Below are 19,722 nucleotides of genomic sequence, written 5' to 3'. Positions count from 1 at the left end.
AGAGGGCTCTGGGACAGGGGTGTGATCACAGCATCCCCTTTGCAGTCAGCATCTCCCAAGGTCAGGGATGCACTGGGAACAGGGTCAGGCTTTGCCTTCAGCTGCTGCCATGCTGACAGCATGAGGTGAATGAATCCCATCTCCCTTTGCCCCCTTCCCCTACACCCCCCCCCAAATGCACTTTTCTGCCCTGGAGCAAACTCAATCCCCACCCACTGGCAAGGGGCAGGTGTGCTGGGGGACCATACCGAGCTGCTCCTGCAGGCTCTTCACCTTCACCTCCAAGCACTGGCTGTGGGCTGCTGTCTGCTTCTGCAGCTCCTGGTATTGCCGGGTCATTTCTGGGAGCCAGGGAAGAGAGAAGGGGACAAACGTGGTGACTATAGGGGAGACAAACAGGCAGCCCCTGTGCTTGGATCCCAGCAGCTGTGACCAGGCAGGGGCTCCAGCAAGGCCTGGCCTGAGGGCTCCCCTTGCAGGGTGACGCATCAGAAGCAGCCATGTGTGCACCCTCTCCCTGCCTGGCAGGGCTGTGATGATGGCGGGGGGGGGGGGGGGGGGCAGGGGGGAGCCCTGGAGGGAAAGTTTTACCTCTCTGTCGAGCGTGGGAGAGTGAAAATGAGCACGGAGTTTTGCATGTGGCAGAGACCGCAAACCTCTGGCTGAGGTTTTACTGCTGCTAAAATCAGCCCATTCTTGAGCGCTAACGGAAACAGCAAGGCAATGGCTTTTGCAGGCAGAGAAGTCTGCCTCTGTGGTCTCCTCTGCCTGTGCCGAGTACAGGCATCTGGGGTGCAGTGAGTCCAGGTCCAGGTCCTTTGCTGACTGCATGGGAGGGAGCAGGGCTAACCAACAGCAGGGTGCTTTGGGGCTGAGCAGTCAAGGCCGAAAGGAGAGGTGGGGTAAGCGCGGCTGGTTTTCCCCAGCAGCACCAAGGTGTGGGGTCCCTGCGTCTGTCCCACTGCCCTCTCCCATCTCTGCCCTCACCTTCATGAATGTCTCGCTTGTCTTCCCGTGCCTGCTCCAGTGCCTTCTCCAGGTCCCACAGCCTCCGCTTGAGCCCTTCATTGTCAGCTTTTGCCTGCCAGGTCATGTCCCTCCAGGGAACTGCAAGCCAGAGATGCACAGGACTGCCACAGGGACAACGCGCTTCCTGATATGTGACCCACACCACGACCCCTGTGGTCTGAGCACCGGCAGTCAAAGGGCACCATCCAAACCATACTGGGTGGCTATTCCCTACCCAGTACCTCCTCGGTACCTTGGCCTAGCAGTGACTTATTCCTAGCCTTTCTCTGTTCCCAAAGCCAGTGGGATGTGGACACCTTCCCAGCCCATGCCTGGCCCCAAGCCCTGCCTGAACCAGAGTGAATCTCATAGCAAGAAACCTCTTCTTCACTTCAGCCCAGCACTGTGCTAGGGAAGCATTTCCAGGTGGATGCCTCACCGCAGCATCCCTACCACCTTCCATCTGCTTTCATCATTGCTCCTCTCTTTCTCTGCCATCTCTGCAGCATTGCTGGAGGCCAGCAGCTGCACGCCAGGGACTCTTGGGACAGCACAGGCAGCTCCTGGGGCTGCAGCCCACATGCAAGGGAGGCTGTGTGCCATCCTCTGGCATGACTTGCTGCCAGGAAGGGCTAGTCCCTAGGAAGTACACGCAGGGCAGCAGGCATCCCTTGCTTGCCCCAGCCCCTGGCTCCTGCAGACCTTACCCAGGTGCTCTTTCGGCATGTCAGCCTCTAGTGCTGCTTTCCTGTACTTCTCTTCAGCTTGGCTTTCTGCAGCCAAAAGGAAGAAGGAAGGGACAGAGTCAAGAGAAGCTTTTTAAAGGGTTTTGGCCCAGGGATACCAAGGGCTGTCAAATGGCCCATGGGAAGCCTGCCTTGGGATGTGTCCTGGGAAGAAAGGTAAAAATCCTGATTTATTCTAACAGTAATGTTATCCAGCCTCATTGGTATCTGAATCCCTCAGCTTTCCCCACTGTGTGGCACAGGCTTCCTTCGCTTGGCTCATGTTTTGCAAGACCAATAGGTAGGGTGGCTTAACCCTACTTCTCTCCCTTTCCATCCTTCAGTCAGTTACTACTGAAGCCATTTTTTTTTCCCCAGTGGAAAGAAATAGATTTGCAAAATCAAGTATTGTACTAGCAAGTAGTTTGATCCAATCACTTTCTGATGTCCACCTCCTGGAGTACAGAAAGGTGAATCACTACTTGCCAGTTATGTATCTTGTAACTAGTTGTTGTTGAGTGACTGTTGCAGTGGCATGAACCCAACCTTCAACCTGTTAAGTGTAGCCGGTTTTACTTGAAGTGACTGCCCTAGAGACATGCACGCTCATTTGCGACTGAGGGCTGGGATTTTGCAGTGAAGATGGGACAGTAGCCACAGCGCATAGAGGCTTGGGAACCCCTTCCAAACCAGATGCTCTTCCAGCCTAGCACATGCTTTCACTTTCAGAGGGATGTAGCAGAGGCTGGGGCCTGGCAAAGCTGCTCTCTTTGACCTCCCCCCTGGATCCTGCTGGGCTGGAGGGTGCAGTGGGGTGCAGGGTGCTTCAGGCAGGGCCCTGGACCCCCCTGTCTCCCGTATCTCATCAGGTGTAACTGTGCTGCTGCCCTGGCACAGGGTGAGCAGGGCTGTGGGAGATGCGAGAGCTGCAGTCAGGCTGTTCTATGGGCCCCCAGAGCAATCCCTCACCCCGGTACTCCCAGCTCCCGCTTCCAGCAGCCCCCACGATGCCCAACCTTGCTGGAGCCGGGAAGCAGCAGGGGAAGGACAGAAGAGGTGCATTCCTGCTGGATGGAGGGAGACAAGGCCCCAGGCTCACCTGCTCTGTCTCTCTTCTGCTGATGCTTTGCTCCTTTTCTCCCTTTCCTTTTGCTTTTCAGAGGTATCCTCCTGCAAAGTGATACCAGCGCTCCCTCTCAGTAACTTGTGATCACACACTGGACTTTTAGGGGAGAAAGGTGAGGCAATGCGCCCCCCCCCAGCACATGAAGGGAAATGCCTCTCCTTCCCCAGGAAATTAGACCCAGAGACATGGAGTTGCCATGCCGCCAGCAGGATGGCTGTCCTGCCAGCACCTGTCCTGCCTGCTACCACGGACCTCAGTCCCTCAAGATGCAGCAGTTGCCTTCAAGCTAATCCCTGCTGTTGTAGCAACTATTTGCAATGAAGGTAGGTTGTTATCTGGCCCAAAACCCGCCTCTGCCTTGCAGCAGCTGAGCATCTCATTCCTGTGACAGAGGCGTGGAACGAATGCGCCCCATGCCCAGCGCAGTGCCAGGGTGGTCCAAAGCCAGCCCTGTTCCCCAGCACCGGACTAGTCACATTTGGCTGCAGGATTGCAGGACACAGCTCTGATCAGGTAGGCTGGACCTCATCTTGCTCACGTCCCAGAGCAGCAGTCCCAGAGCAGCCCCAGCATGGGTCCAGCTGAGCTGTGGGGAAATGGAGACATGGCGGGGAGTGCGACCCTCCCAGGTCACAGCCTGAAACGAGCCCGATGTCTTCCTCCCTTCCTGCCCTGGCTCTCCCCTCCGGCACACCCTCCTGCTCAGCACTGTGTTTTGCCCTGGGGACTGCGGCTGGATTTGGCTCCTCTTTATAAAATAGGAGAGGAAGGAAGGGAGAGGATTTCAAAATGCTGTTTCTGCTCAGGATGTGATTAACCCCAAATACCTGTGAGTGAGTAGATGACTCCTGGGTGCATGGCAGTTCTTCAGAAGGACGCGGACCTCGTTGTGTGGGCAGGGCAGCAGCAGTCAAGTGGGAGCTGATGCGTGGGGAGGCTGCAGTGTAATCTGCTGCCAGGGCAACCCAGGGACGCCTGGCAGGGACACGTGGTCTTGCTGGAGGAGCTGGCAGGGTGGCAGGCTGGGTGTGGAGAGCCAGGGGAGCTGGGCCTGGGCCAGGGACAATGGTGGGAGCCGTTCCCCTCTGTAGTCAGGCGGGCACAGAAGCTGGCTTGCACCTTGTGCACACCCATGCACACGCGTCTGAAACTGCTGCCCAGCCGCACAGGCCTGAGCAATCAGAGAGGCATCAGTGCATGTGTGGGCCTGGCAGCTGGCTGGCAGGCAGTGTGGGGCACACAGAAGGGAAGGCGAGCGCACACTTATGCCCTGCCTTGGCTGGCAGGACCAGCAAGGGACCTAGACACTGCTCTCACCCACAAGCATACACGAGACGCACGCAGCCAGCCAGAGTCACCCAGGCACCTCTCGGCTGCCGGCTGCCAGGCTGGAGGGAAGCGATTTCGAAACAACCAGCACGATGTGGCTTTCTGGCGCAGCGATGGCAAGTGACCACTGTGCTGAGCTCGGCCCTAGCCCTGGCAGGGGCCCGAGGGACAGAAGCGAATGGCAGCCCTGGAGAGGAGTGCTGGACTCCCCTTTCCTGCAGTGAAGGAACAGTCCCAAGTAAAAGCAACCTTTGCTTGAAGTCTCACACGCAAATACACCCGTGACTTGGGGTGAATCAGGCCCAGAGAAGCAGATAGTTAGGAATGCAATTGCTCAAGCATGTTCCCTGATCTCTTTGGATTGGGGCCATGGTGATTTTTATATTTGGCTCCACAAAGCTGGTGTAACCCTCCCCAGCCCTCTCCCCAGGTACTTGTGGTATCCCGGAGCTGGCCAGGGCACCCTCCGGTGGTCAGTCAGGCTTGACTAGTAGCCAGAACCCATTAGCATCTAATGGGAAAAGCCTCAGGAACACAGCCTCAATAAATGTTGACATATTTGAGGTCAATATAATCCTTAGGAAAATTTGCCCAGGTAATTAAAGCCAGACAAGGAGCTGCCTGTCCCAGAAATATTTACCAAGCTTTACCAAAGGCAGTAAAATCAAGGCAGAGAGTTCTACAACCAATATATGCAGGGATCCCTTGCTAGTCCTGCTAGTCCCTTGCTAGTGCAGCATGCTGCTTCCTGCTGTCCTGCTGATCTGATGCCTCAGCAAGCTGTGCGCTGTGTAAGTACTCATCACGAGCCATCAGCCAACAGACAGTCCTGGTCCCAGGCGGAGACTTGTGAAAGAAAGCAGCACTGGAGCCATGTGGGGCAGTGCAGTGCTTTGCCATGACACATGTAGGCTGGTGTACAATGTGCGTGCGCAGCCAGGGCAGGGATGGGGGGAGAGGAATGGCATGCACAGCCTCCCTGTTGGCAGCACAGCAGCATGAGCAGAGAGCTCTGCAGCCATGCCCCAGGCTGGCAGGGGCTGAGCAGCAGCAGCAGAGTGTGGCACGTCTCCCCCTGTGGAAGATGATGTACCAGGGCAGCAGCTTTTCTGTCTTGCTGTGGCTTTGCACACCTGGCACCCCAGGGGTCCCATCTCCCATGCGGGAGTGTCGCACACCATGGATGGCACAGGGGGAGCAAAGGGGTGAGCTCTGTTGTGGGTTTCATCTCCAGTGTGGATACCAGCTTCCCAGAGGCTGAGGCTGTGCTGTCCAACCTCTAGGCCTGAGCTCTGGGTGCTCAGGCTCCCCAAAGCGAGGCTGGCGAAACTGCAGCATTTGCTGGTTTGTTTTGTCTTTCCTCCTTGAAGCCTGTGTTGTGAGACTGACGCTGTGCTGTATCAGCCTCAGCTGTTTTTTTACAAAGGAAGTGTTCCTCTGCCTGGGAAATGAGGCTGAAAAGAGGTTTTGAAGGCAGTGAAGAAACAGAACTGAACTTAGTTTCGAGCCCATGTTGTAATTTCTGAAGGTTTAGTGTTGTCAGCTCTACCACAAGATTGACCTACTCCCTGGTCTCCTTTTCTCTTCCTGTTCTTCTGTCTGCTTTCACCCCCAGTCTGTGCACGCTCCCACCCCTGGGGACCTGCTGGAGCTGGGCTGCAGGTAACCTCAATAGCAGCTCCAGTGGGTTTTTACTTCCACTGACTTTGCAGAGTGAGACACCTCAAAGACACTAACAGCAGCCAGGTGCCTTCTAACCGCACCACAGTGCTACTAGCTGTTCCCATTTCCATCCCTCTGAAGGAGATGTTGGTTCAGGCTGCCTTCGCTCCTGCCCTGCATCCACTGCTGAGCGCAGCCCCAGCAGCACAGGGGAGCAGTGCCACGGGGGAGGGCTGTGTCCCCACAGCAGTGCCTGTGCCCGGGGCGTTGCTGCACCCTCCACCCTGCATCCTCCATGCTGGACCCTCCACCGTGTATCCTCCATCCTGCAACCTTCATCTTGCATCCTCCACCCTCCACCCCGGGGGTGCGGGTCCCGGTGGCGCCGGCGTGGGTTGGGGTCGGTTTGTCCGCAGCGGAGGCTGGCAGCCCTGCTGCTGAGGGCTCATGTTTGGGGTGCTGTCGCCGCCCCGGGTCGGGCTCAGCCCCCTTCCCGCCGCGGCCAGAGCAGGGTGCGGGCCGGCTTCTGGTTTCCCACGGCCGGGGGGAGGACGTTTCGCCAGCCTGGTGCGGAGGGCGGCGGGGCCCGCTGGCACCAGCAGCCGCGGGGGACGGGCGGGGGAAGAGGCCGCCCGGCAGCCGCGCAGGGCCGTTCCCGCGGCCGCTTCCCCGTTTTCGCGCTGGCCGTCGGCCATTCGAAGAAAAGGGAACTCGGCTGCTGGAAAGGGGAAACGATCCTGTTTTGCAACCTCCGGAACCGTCGCAGCGCGCCCGAGGAAAGGAACGCCGGGAGAACCGCCGCCGGACCCGGCTCCGTCCCTCGGGGGCGGTGGCACCGGAGGCAGCGCGGCCCGGGCACCGCCCTCGCCGTTCCCATGGCGACCCCGCCCCGCCCGCACACAAACATGGCCGCCGCACCGCCCTCGCCGCCGCCCTGCGCCTGCTCCACGGCTGCGGGGCGGGGCCTCGCGGCTGGGCCGCCGCTTGCCCCTCTCCCCCCCAGGCGCGGGCGCGGACCAATTGGCGCCGGCTCCTCCCCGGCGGGGGGGGCGGTCCCGAGCGCGCGGTGGGGGCGGCCCGCCAATCGGCGTGCGGCGTGGCCGGGGCGGAGGGCGGAGCGGCGCTAGAGCCGGGCGCCCCCGCTGCCGCCGCCGCCGCCGCCGCCGCCCGTGGTTGCCGCTGTCGCCGCCTGCCTAGTCCGGCCTGGCCCGGCCCTCTCCGGCCCGCGGGAGCGCCCCCACGCCCGGTTGCCCTGCAGGGCCGCGGCCCGGTGCCGGACGGGGGCGACGGGCCGGGCGCGGGTGTGGGCGCGCTCGCGACCGCCCCCCGCCCCCGCGCCGCCCTCATGTCGGCGCCGCTGAAGAAGGGCCCCGGGGGGCTGATCGGGCTCATGAAGGACGCCTTCCAGCCGCACCACCACCACCTCGGCCCGCACCAGCCCGGCGCCGTGGACAAGAAGATGGTGGAGAAGTGTTGGAAGCTGATGGACAAGGTGGGCCCGGCAGGGGCGTCGGGCTGGCCTGGGCAGGCGGGGAGGGCTGTGGGGCGGCTCTGGGGGATCGGGCTGGGGCGGAAGCAGGCCCTCTGGGTTGAGGTAGGGCTGGGGCAGGGTAAGGGGGGCTGGGTAGTGAGGGCTGGGGCAGACAGGGCTGTGCGGGCTTGGGGTTGGGCTGGGCTGGGCTGGGCTGAGGAGTTTGGGGCGGTGGGGTGGCTCTGGGGGCGGAGGGGGCTCTGGGGTAGGGTAAGCCTGGAGCTGCAGGGTTTTGCAGGGTTGACTTGGGACGAGAGAGCTGCATGGCTCGGGGTGAAATGTTTGGGTGGGGGGCAAGAGCTGTATGGGCACGGGATAGGGTGCCACGCTTTGAGGGGGAGGATGTGGGAGCCGGTGGAGAGGTGTGTGGTGGAGGAGAGGCCAGAGGTGGGGTGGGAGTTGGATGCGAAGGCTGGAAGGTGTGGAAGGAGAACAGCAGCTCTGCAAGGGATGAGTTTCGTGCAGGGCTGTGGGGGGAACAGGTTGGAGAAAGAGGGGAAGATTTGGGGTGGAGGATGCAGACCTGTTCAAGAGGATCTGGGATTTATCGTCATATTCTTGTAGAGGTTGGGGTGAGCAGCAGTGGTGCTGGTGAAGGGGAGAGGCTGGGTATGGGTAGGGCCTGGTGGGGAGCTGCAGGTGCATCCTGGTGGTGTCAGCAGTAGGTCCTACCTGTGTATAACTGCATAAGGGAGGAATTTAGGATTTGCTTGTCTGAAGGTGAGCCTCAGCCTGTGATAGAGCCTGATGTGTGAGCCTACGCATCTGCTTTGTGGCAGTTCTTTTCAGAATTAAGAGGGGCATGTTACTGAGCTCAGCACAAAGCCTTTCCCTTAAAACTGGGAGACAAAAACTGTAAAAGTCTGGATAAAACCCTCTGTGATAAATGCATGTAGTCACACAAAGATAGGGAGTATGAAATCTAATGTTAAACAACAAAAACCTGTGGTGCAGGACCTGGAAAGGCCATCTTCCAGTCCCAGGCCTTTATGTGGGGCACTGCACTCTGGGGTCATTCAGACTCTCTCTTCCTCCACCTTCTAAAATGCCAGGAAATGGCTGTTGCTAGGGGCAGGACACCAGACCTTTTGGCCTGATGGTGTGTTGGGGTACGGCAATTGATTTACTAGCCTGGCTAGGTGTGTTGTGAAGTCCATTGTTTTAAGAAATCCCGGTAAGTTGTTAGTGGATGCTAGCATTGTTTATAGAATGATCCAGTAAGTGAGCATAGGCATTCAGAAGTGGACATAAAATAAAAATGTAACACACTTCCTGGGATTTTAATTGATCCTCCGATGTTAATACTGTTCAGCCCTGAGAATTGAGGCTAGGCTTGGCATGTTGGAGTCTAAAATGTGCAGTGCATTTTGTAATGCTTGGGTTCAGGGCCTTAAAAGTGGTGCAGAGTTAAGAGTATCGCCAAAGTTGCCTGCAGTCCTTGGGGAGTGTCACCTCGCCACCTTCTTCCCCTCTGGGAGCAGAGCAAGCAGGGCTGCTGGGCATACCTCATCCAATTGCCCTGCAGGCTTATGCATTTCAACTTTTCATTCTCTTTTCCCTTCATTGTTTATGCATGCAGTGTCTGAATCTCCTGCAGTAAATGCTAAAGTAGGCAGAGTAGATGACTTTGTTAAAGACATATTAAATTACGTTCATGCCAAGAAATCACTTTTTGTTGGCTGGCTCAACAAAAGGCACGGTTTATAGTTGTGCCTTGCTATGCTTGTGATGAGCTTTGATCACCTTCTACAGAGAAAGATTGGGATAAAGAAAAAAGGCTTTTGAGAAGTGCCAGTGGCTCTCTTACAGACACTGAGGGCAAGCATAAGTGCTAATGTGGGAAAGGTAGTTTGAGCATGGAAACAAGATCTTCTTAGAAGTAAGTTTAACTCCCAGATACAACTTGTAAGAATGCATGTTTTCATTCTTGTGCATGTGATATAGGTGTAAATGTCAACCTGTGTTTCACCTCATAACTCGGTCTATTCAAAGGAAAAGGTTGGCCTCATTACCTTGGCATTTTGAATTGCAGGGGGATGGTTTTTGGGGGGATACTTTCACAGTTTCAGATATGCATAGCCGCCATGATATCACCTACAGAAAAGCCAAGGCTACTGTTTTATGTGTCAGAAGCTAAAGTAACCTCTTTTAAATGTGCACTGACTTCACAGTTTTGCTTGTAGACGGCATCCAAAAGCTCTTAGGTGTAGGCTTAATTTTTAAGGCCTTGAAGAGTTAGTTTTTCAGTCTGATTCGTACAGGAAGAAGGATTTAGTTGTGAAAAGTCTTTCAGATTTCAGTTAGACTTTAGCTGTACTCATGCACACTTATGAGAACACATCTGAATTAAAAATCTTTTTAGTAGTGTAGCAAATTGCCAGGCAAACACAGTGCTCATGAAACTAGTGATGAGAAGGGCTAAATGAATTGAAGGTGTTGAAAATGGGTTAGTCTTCTGGGCCGCATAAATGAAATTACACGTGCAAATAAAATAATTGTGCACATGTTTAATAGATGATGTATTTGCCTTTTAGAAATGTATGCTGTATCTGTGTGTGCACACAGTACATTCACGACCTGGTTCGTTACTCTACATAATTAGCTGGTGTTGTCAAAGCATTCGCACATCTCTGTTTTCCTATGTGACTGATGAATTTCCTATTCAAGTTGATTCTTTTCCAAATATTTTCCCTATAATGATTTCCTTAAGCTGCCTGATGTATTCCTGTCTTTCAGATTCTTTTGCCTGAAGTTCTAATTTTTGTCAGTACTAACTGTTCCTCCTGCAGTTGCATGTGGTCCGTATAGTGTGGATGTAAAATAGCCCTTTTCATCATTGTGCAGCAGGATGTTCACCTTCAGCTGAATTAGGTGACATTTATGCATTTATCTACAGAATAGAGGTTAAATGTGTCTTTGGAAGCTGAACGCATTGTCAGATGTCTTGGAGAGTCTGCAGACTTGCAGTGATGAATAACACAGTAAGCAACATAGCAATTACCTTGCAGTGTCCTGGACCTAGTAAAGTGTATAGATTGGTTCAAGTGGGAGGAACTGCTGTTGATTTGTTTTTATCATACTTGCTTTTCTTATCACTGTCTAGGCAATAAGGCAGTGCTTAGTATAAGAAAACATATGATGTATTGACTGGTGAAAACAATTTGTATTTTTTACACAAAAGGATAAGATTGTGATTCAGTTCCTGCACATGTGATCTGGGCAGCAGATAATGCAGACCACTTGAGTTCATTGCTGTGGATGGCGTTTGAAGAATAGGTGATGTAGTCACGAACCACTCAGGATGAGGTATAAGGAATGTAGCAGAAGAATGGTAGAGTACATGTAGTAAGACATGGAGGAGGAAGACGAGCTTTGAGATAAAGCTTCTCTAAACAGCGTACCGATGCCATTTGGTTTCTAAAACTCACATAGAGAAATGCCACTGCAGGTTACCTTCATTGTAAGTAGAAGAGAGGCCAAATACAAATTGAGCAGGAGATAAGAGGCATGTGAGTAGGTTTTCTTTTGCTTAAGATGAAATGAGATGTGATTTCAATAAAGAAGTTAGCTATTTAGCTCTTTGAAGGAAGGAAGGAACTATGGCTTTTCAGAACTGTGAGGAAGGGGTCTGAGCTGGAAGGGAAAAACTGTTATCAGGGAAAAACTGTTATCTGGCACAGAAGCATCTGGGTGCTTGTCAGGCCTGGAACTCTGACACTGTCCCCCGTCTGAGGCAAGCAGGTGGGTGCTGTCTGTGCCAGGGACTTTCTGCCAGAATAAGAAATGGGGTGCCGTATTAATGGCTGCAGCAAACAGGCTGGCGCTAGCTTTTTTAGTGGGTAGGGCTGGGGATAAGCAAAATGAGGAAGGTAATGAACCAAGAGGATCGAATGGGTAGACGGGAAGCTGAGAGAGGGGGGTTCAGGGTGTGTTGGAGGAAACAGCCTGATTGTGTGGCAGCTGGTGAGTCTGCCTTGAGGGGCCACAATTTGTATAGGTTTGTGTCCTCTGTTAAGCAGCACTCTCTGTCCTTCCTAACAAATACCGTGTATTGTTAAATGGGTGCATTTGCTTAGGCATCTCATTTTTCCTGAATGCTTCTTCCTTGCTTCTGCTAACATGTACCTAATCCAACTACATAATCTGACTGCAGTATTTAAAAAAGCTTACGAACCTTGCTGTGTTTCTCAAGTTATCTATAAGTTGTGCCTGTGACAGGGCTCTGTATATAATGTCACTGTTTTCCTGTGCTAGTTACCCAGTTCCTTTTCTGTGCAAGTCTAATGAAGCAGTGCTGAAGAGAAATATTTTAAATCCCGAGATCACTCAAGGCAAGCTGCAGAGTCTTGAGGGGAAAGACTTAGCTCCAGGCCTAGAAAATCTAGATGAGATTTTTTTCCTTGAATGAGTAGATAACAGATTCTTTCTTCAAAACTGAGGGGGGAAGTTGTGTTTTGATTAGTTTCTCCTCTTGAATTTGGAAAATGAATATCAGTGAAGTCAATTTTAGGGTTCTTCGCAGGCCAGCCTCTTAGAATCTTCATGCTAAGCTTGAAATGCTTTATTGGTATTTCTAAAAACCCCAAAATGTCTCTGTAAAAGGTTTGTTCCTGAGAGAGCAAAGCATAAGCCAGGGAAACTTGGGTGAGTTTGGATGGTAGTTTAAAAAAAAATGGATTGGTTGTGTTTGTTGCTATCACACCTAATTGAAAATATTTGCTGCTTTTTGCTCAATTTCCTTCCACATTGCTGGTCCCTGTGGAAGGCAGGGTAGCTCGCTGAGGGGCAGCTGTTCCCAGGGCTGGGAACATTCCTTTTGACGTTGTCATGATGCTGCAAGTGCACACGTAGAGAAAACCAAAATGCAACTGGTTTTGTTGCTGCTGCGTTATTATACAACCAAGTTTGCTCAAGAAGCAGCAGTCCCCAGTTATGTAGCTTTGTTTAAATGCTTATCTTAGCTAATTTTGGTCTACTTGGTAAATAAAGGAACTCATTTGATAATAAAATCACGTCAGTTTTTGCCTTTCTGTTAACTATTTGAGATATCTTTGCAAGTCACTTCTTGGGAAACATTTTATAGAGTCTGAGAATGAGTGGTTTGCAGAGCTTGCTTCTGCTGTGGGGAAATTTTTCTAATTGATTTTGAAGTTTGTTACATTACTGAAACACAGTGGTTCTGCTGCTTCTATAGCTGGATATTTTCAAGGGGTAACAGCCAACGTACTCCGACTTGTATGCTTGCTTAATGTGGCTTCCTCATAAGAGCTGACTGTGTTTTTATGAAGGTTTTAAACCCACTGTGTACTAAACAATTCCTGTTGAAGTAAAAATTTTGCTATCCATAGCGCAATTCCGCTTTGTCTGAGGAGGATATTTAGAACCTGTTCATGCTGTGTAATGAAACTAGTTTTATTCAGGGGACAAATGTGTTGACTCAATTTGTTGATATGGTTCACTGTACAATGTTCACAGGCTCCAAGGAAGCAGCAGATGAGGCATCAGAATCAATTGGATAAATTGGTTGTCTGACCATCCGTCTCCTTATCTAGACCTAATCCTTGGCAGGCTTTTCAAAATGGAGGGAAATTTTTTGTAGTTTTTTTCTGTGTGTTCTTGCAGAGTCTTTTTAGGCATGTAATTCTTTTAATGGCCATCAGATTTTTCTGTTTGAGTTTTGATACACTGGGTGCCTTTCTCTTCACTGAAATTGAGTCTTTTTCAAGTCAGCTCTTATTAGAGGCACTACTGCAAGTCAGATATAATTGAAGATGCCAGTTAACTTGACAAGGTTGCTTTTTGCATATACCCCGAATGGCAAAGTTAAATGCTAAAGTACTGTTTCAGAATAAATTACTTTGTTTACCGCCAGCAGTTAAGTGTTTGAGGGAAGTAGGTATTTAAGTATGCATTGAAGGGAACTAGTCAATTCCTCTTGAAAGTTTCACAAGATTTTGTGGAAATGATGTACTGCAAAAGGTTCTTGTATTGTTCTTTTACCTCTTCCCTTAAGCTTTGCGTTCTGCAGAGCTATGTTGTTTGCTACCTGTAATCCCTTATACCTGGCAGTGTCATTAGTTTAGGCCTCATTCTTGTGCTTGGTTTTAAGCAGTCAGATAACATCCATTGTAGTGAAGAACTTTAGGAAACTGTATCTACATTTTGTACTGGCCTTTCTCTCAAGTTTGATGTAAATCACAGAAGCTAGAAATGGTAAGACAGCAATAAGACTATACAAGCCGCTTGTTCTTAGCTTGTAAACCTCACAACTCTAGAGTTGCAGCCTTTTTTATAACAGAAAATGCACCTCTAATTTTTCAAATGGCTGCTTTGCCACTATCTCTCCCTATCATTCTTTCAGTCTAAATAATGGAGAATTTTGGCTATGGTGGATGGTTAAGTGGCTTCTTTTATCCTCCCCTATCACATAAACTTATTATCATGAGCTTTTGGCACGTAAGCTATGTATTCCTGTATGTTAAAGACCTATGTTAAGTTTGGCTTGCATCCTGAGTTGTTTGTGTACAGTTGTAACAGTTGTATTGCTTGTGAGTTCTAAATATTGTACCTGTTATTTGTGTCTTAACTACATAATGCAAAAGTAAGTGCTTATTGGTCATCCAATAAATTCACTGTAGATGGCAAAAATTTGAGTTGATAGATTCAAGTTCTTAGCTTTGAGAATATGTGATCTTGCTGCTAAAAAAATAGAGAACATGTGGCTTGGAAGCAAGAAAAATGAGATTTTTAGTTGTATGCCGAGCAGAAGACAGGTTGCGGTCATCTAATAACCCTTTAATCTAATTACTAGTATCACTGTGGATGTGTTTTTACTGGAAAAAAAAAAAAAGCAAACAACAAACCCACGGAAATTATTGTGAAGAATCTAGTTTTGCTATGAGATTCATTTAACAGAATTTTGAAGCAAAGTTGATGCGTAACTGGGGACAAGTTCTTGGGAGCTAAACTTTTACCCAGACTTCTCTTACCATATCTGTTATGCTACAGCTAATTTCTTGTTCTTGCACAGAAAAACTCCTCTGCGTCATTCTTTCTTGATGGTTGTCATTACCCATAAAAGCTATTGTTCCTCTTAGTCCTTGTATATATTCAAGGAGGAAGAAAAGGAGATTCTTCTAGCACCCTTGCCTTCAAAAGACTTTCAGCCTGGGAACACTTAAATGGTATCAGTGGTATTTGTAGCAGTGGAACTTCCTCTGTCGGCATATTTGTCCCCAAAAAAATGGATTGGTGTGAAAAGTCACTTTTGCAGCTAAAATCAGGGCAGCTAGACAGGTAAAGTTCTGCCTATGAGCGTGTTCAGAGTCTGAAATGTGGCAGGAAGTACTAGACATGTATGTGGTAAGTTACATCCTTGCTATTTACAAACTCCATATTGAATTTTCTTGAATTTTGTTTTTGAAAATGTGCTTGTGGTGAAATGCAGCCTCAAGAAATATAATCATGTGTGCTTTGGGAGTTTTGTCAGTCCACGTGCACTTCAGTTCATAAACTAGATTGTTTTGTGGTGGCTGGGCTCCCTGTCTGGACTTCAGCATCAAATGCGGTTTGTTGAGAGTGAATGTTTCAGTGTATTGTGTTTGTAAGTAACACTGAACTAGTGTTTAAGTAATTGATCACTACTTGCTGTTTTTAAGTTTTCAATGGTATTTTCTTCATTAACCGTAGGTGGTGCGTTTGTGTCAGAACCCAAAACTGGCATTGAAGAACAGCCCACCCTATATCCTCGATCTGCTACCTGATACCTACCAGCATCTACGAACCATCCTGTCACGCTATGAGGGAAAGATGGAGACCCTAGGAGAAAATGAGTATTTCCGTGTGTTCATGGAGAACTTGATGAAGAAAACCAAGCAGACCATCAGCCTTTTCAAGGAAGGGAAAGAGAGGATGTATGAGGAGAACTCCCAGCCTAGGTAATGGGGAGAAATGTTTTCAAATGTTTATGACATAAATTGGCTTTAGTGAACAAGAGTTTGAAGAAACGTCTGCTGGTTGATATGTTGTCTGTCCACAAAAACAGACTTTGAAGAGATACAAGTCGAAGTGTAGAGGTTTAAGTAAACTGTACTTGGGTATATTGAAATCTGAGAGTGGAGTAAGTGTTCAGAGCCTGTATAGCCTCCTTAGTTGTTATGTAGTTCAGGTGTGCTAGGTTAATATAAACAATAAGTCCGCTGTGAAAAAGTTTTGTGATCCTTTGCATTCTCACATATAGAATGCCTTGTGAGGGAGGGTTATAAGGTTCAGAATGATGTTTCTGGAAATTTTAGGAAACAACAGAGTATTTTGTTACATAAGAAAACAGTCATCCAGACTAAAACTTGTTGTAATTGGTCTTTAGACTTTACAGAACTTTTCCTTTTTCGGGAAACAGAAACTGTTCAGTATTTCCGGAGGTCAGGGGCAATTAACCTTGTTTTGTGCGAATAAAACATCTTACTAAAACCCCATAATTTACATGGGAAAGTTGATCTTTAAGGTAGATCATGGTGCCACACATATGAACCATTCTTTTATTTTGTTCAGAAGGCATAGCTGAGACATCTTCAAGGTGAACATCAATTACTAAAAAGGATAGGTGAAGGTAGAAACTGAAATTGTATCTGAATATAAAGCTCTCGGACAAAATAGCATGAATTTGATGAGCACTGTACTGTACTTGAAAAGGTGCTTGTTTCTTTCATTTAGCTTTAAGGAAAGGAGAGCCAAGGTGACTTAAGAATAGAATAAGGGTCTGGAAAAGGTTAATCTTTCATATTTTCCTAACTGATGGCAGCAGGTCTAAGGGACAGAGATGTATGAAACATACATTTGTGACATGGAAGTTATTTCAGGATTTTGGAGTAGGTGCTGAATTAAAAAAATGAAAAAGTGGAAAAAAGTGAAAACCACCCAGTGGCTGATCATAATTTCTCTGGGGAGAATATGTGGTTAATGCCTTGGCAACTGCTTGCTTGAATTACTTGGGGGGGGTGGAGGGAGGGGGTGGGTAAGTGCTGGCATATGTTTCTGGTATATTGAACTCTGTAGTATTCCATAATACTGAACTCCAACAAAAGACTATGATAATGGCTCCAGAAAGCATTGTTAACGTTGTTTTATTTTTCATCAACAGTGTTGAAGAATGAATTAAGAAATTGAAGTTTCTTTCTGGATTGTTGTTTGGCATTGTTTTTTTTGAAATGATAAGACTTAAAAACTTAGAGAAACTCTGAGAGTTTGTTTGAGACTGGGTTTGGGAAGTGTAAATATGGCATCTTCATTTGGTACACTTGCTTATTTTAAAAGTTTACTTATCTGTATGAAGCCTTCAGGAATTGGGTTCAATGTAATGGGTGAACTCAAAAGTTAGATGTAATATTATCCACTTGCCCCACTCCCCCTGGCTTTGGGAGAATGTGGTTAGTATAGGCACAGTTGCCTCAAAGCAGGTGAGAAGTGGGTTTTGAGAGATGCTGCTAGCTTGAATTTTTGAAAAGTATTATAGAAGATAATAGATACAACAAATATGGGGAGAAAAGAGTTCATTGGCCTGGTATGTTTTGCGCATGAGGTGATATTTAATGGAAAATTGCATTTTTTCAGCCTTCACTCAGATCAAAAAGAGCCACAGTGTGTAAAGCACTTTTTACTGTGAATATGTTGATGAAACTGACTAAAATTAATGTCTTCTGCTAGAACTGGTCATTTTCTTGTATCATCCTTTGAGATATTAACAACAAATTATCATTCAAGACTGTGAATGATTTTTACAGTGCGGTGGGTTGCTCTTAAAATATTTTAAGTAGCGTTTATCTTCAAAATGGTTTTGTGTGTTGCTCCCATGTAATAGAGTTGATGTTATTTTCTAGAACTCTTACTATTGCCTCTAGAAGTAGGCTAAGAGAGTATATGAAACCCTTTAGAATTTATCTGTGATGTTTATTCTGGTTAACTGTGCATGTATTGTGATCTGTTCATCATAAATATGGAACATCTGATGAGTAAATGATAGATAGCTATGGCAATCCTAAGTCCAACATCTCACCTTCAGTCCCTTGTTTTTCAGAGGCAAGCAAAGAGAAGTAATTCCAGAGAGTTAATCATCCTAGTCAGTTTGTAGTCAAACTAATTGACCAAAGGGGGCAGGGGAAATACAAATTGATGGATATGAACTTCAGAAACAGGATTCCAGTAGAGGCTTGCTTTCTCACAGAGGTGATGGGGAGTCTTTGGGGAATGGATAACTGTAGCATTTATGAATAAACAGCTTACCAGGGAAGCAACTGTGGTGGGACTTGTAAACATAAGTGTGGAAACAGAGTGGCATCCCGGCTAGTCTCATTACATCTTCCTTGGCTTTTCATTCAGACCAGGAAGCAGCAGTTACTGTTTTGCCATAAAGGGGAAATATCAGACGCCCTTTTCCTGGTGCTGGTAGTGAGCATGGTAACTTTCTCAATTCTCTAATTTATCACAGAAAAGAAAGAGGTTAGAGTAGTCAGTGTATATCATTTGTGTACATGTTCACGAGAGATCTGCACAAAGACTGACACTATGGTGCAGCTAGGGATTCTGTTAAATGCTGCACATCCAGTGTCAGACTTTGTGGTTGTGTGAACTTTTGGAACCTGATCACTTAAAGTGCTACTTGTTTCATCTGAAATTTAGTTAAATTAATTTTTGCTATAAATGCATCTTTAGATTTAAAATGTATATAATAATTTAAGGGGAATAAATGAGATTTTTCTCACCTTGTTAGGCATTGAAGAAAAATATTAATCCTTTCTCTAGTAAGAATTAATGAATTCAAATATTCAAAGCGTGGGGGAAGCTTTCTGGGAGGTTGTCAGCAGTCTGTAAAGCAAACAAATATAACTTAGTCTGGTATTCACTGGAAATGTACTCATGGCAGTGTGTGTATATGTATGTATAGATAAAAATTCTGTTTTGCTCTTGATCTCATGCAAGTTTGCAGCTAATGTTAGTCTGCAGTGTCTTGAAAACATGCCTTTAAAAATCTAATCTGGTGTACTGATTAATTGTTTGCCTTGACTTTTTCTGACTTTTTTTTCCTGTTGTCCTTGAAGCTTCTTTCTTCCTGTCTTCCAGATTTAGCATTAATTTTGTTTCCTGTTGTGTGTGCTCTTATTTTCCTCCCCCAAATGTTTCTTGATGTAGAGCAGATGCACTATTTTGCCATTTGCATAACTAGTGTGAAAGCTGTGCAGGTGTTTGCTACTAGCAAACAGACCAGTAATTAGAAATGACTGAAGTCTCTCTTAGATGGTAGGATCAGAATTGTCTTGATCACTTGAGCATCAACCTTCTGTTTTTATTATTTCTAAATTGCTCTTTGTGTATTTCCTTTCAAGCTTTTTAGAGATTCTTCAGTGTGTTTCTCTGGATTAAGGCAGAACTGGAGCACAGCTGAGGAGAGCACCACGTCTTGTAGCTGCTTGTGTTGCTTTGAGAGCTCGTAATAGCCGCAAGATGGGTGTCATCTAGCATTGAGTGGTTTGGTGCACTGTGTTGTGTATATGTTTAGAATAGACGTGTGGGAGTATAATATGGATGCTGTTGCCTCTAAGGCAGGCAGTTTAAAATCCAGTAGTACAAAATAAGATTGCAGTTGCATATTGAATGTTTAAAAGTGTGTATGTAAAGAGAACATGCACCTTGATGTATTCTCTGCCTTTCAAACTACAGTAGAGGAGTAGAGGTGCTAAGAACGGGGTTAGAAAAGGCTTGTGTTAACACTTGCTGTGCTTATGGATGTGGGTGAGCGTCTGTTCCTTCAGTTTTAAACTAGTTGCATTCATAGAGTTGTTAAAAGTGAACGCAGCTCTCCTATGTCATACTTTAACCGTCAGTGTGCTGAAAGCATCCTCCTGTTGTGGCTAACACCACAGTTAGCGTGACGTCCAATGCTATAAACACTCAATGGCTTGCTTTCTTTTCTTAGGACTGTAACGGTTGTTTTCCCTCTGTAACACTGTGGTTTTGATGTATAGTCATTCAGATGAAATTGTTACTCTTGCATAAACTCATACTGCCATTTTTTGTGAAGAGAACTCATTTTATTCGGAGAGCTTTAAAGATGCTATTTAAATTTTGCTTTAGCTCACTTCCATATCTGTTTAAAAATTAATGCTGTTGAGGGTGCTTTTAAAGCTATGTATGTACTTCCTGACTAATAAGTACATGCAGTAACTTCTAGTTACTGTTTGAAGACTGGGTTTTAGCAAGCAGAGTGGATTCAACTTGATGACTTCAGAGTAGGTGTCGGTTTTTTTAGTGGAGATACTATATTGCTCCTCTGAGTTTTGATAGCATAG

At 47.7% G+C, this 19,722-nt stretch overlaps 1 protein-coding gene across 1 annotated transcript in view; it reads left to right on the top strand.

Moving 5' to 3' along the window:
• Positions 1–7,195: 7,195 nt before the first annotated feature.
• CBL (Cbl proto-oncogene) overlaps positions 7,196–19,722 on the top strand; it is a gene marked incomplete at its 5' end in the record, with an annotated part of 40,935 nt that continues 28,408 nt past the window's right edge. Inside the window, 2 exons of the mRNA XM_082493831.1 lie at positions 7,196–7,342; positions 15,071–15,318. Coding sequence (XP_082349957.1) covers positions 7,196–7,342; positions 15,071–15,318 — 395 coding nt within the window. The remainder of the gene's footprint in view (positions 7,343–15,070; positions 15,319–19,722) is intronic.

This window comes from Vanellus vanellus (assembly GCF_965231255.1).
Source record: "Vanellus vanellus genome assembly, chromosome: 21".
Lineage (NCBI taxonomy): Eukaryota > Metazoa > Chordata > Aves > Charadriiformes > Charadriidae > Vanellus > Vanellus vanellus.
This window is presented reverse-complemented; position numbering and strand designations above follow the sequence as displayed.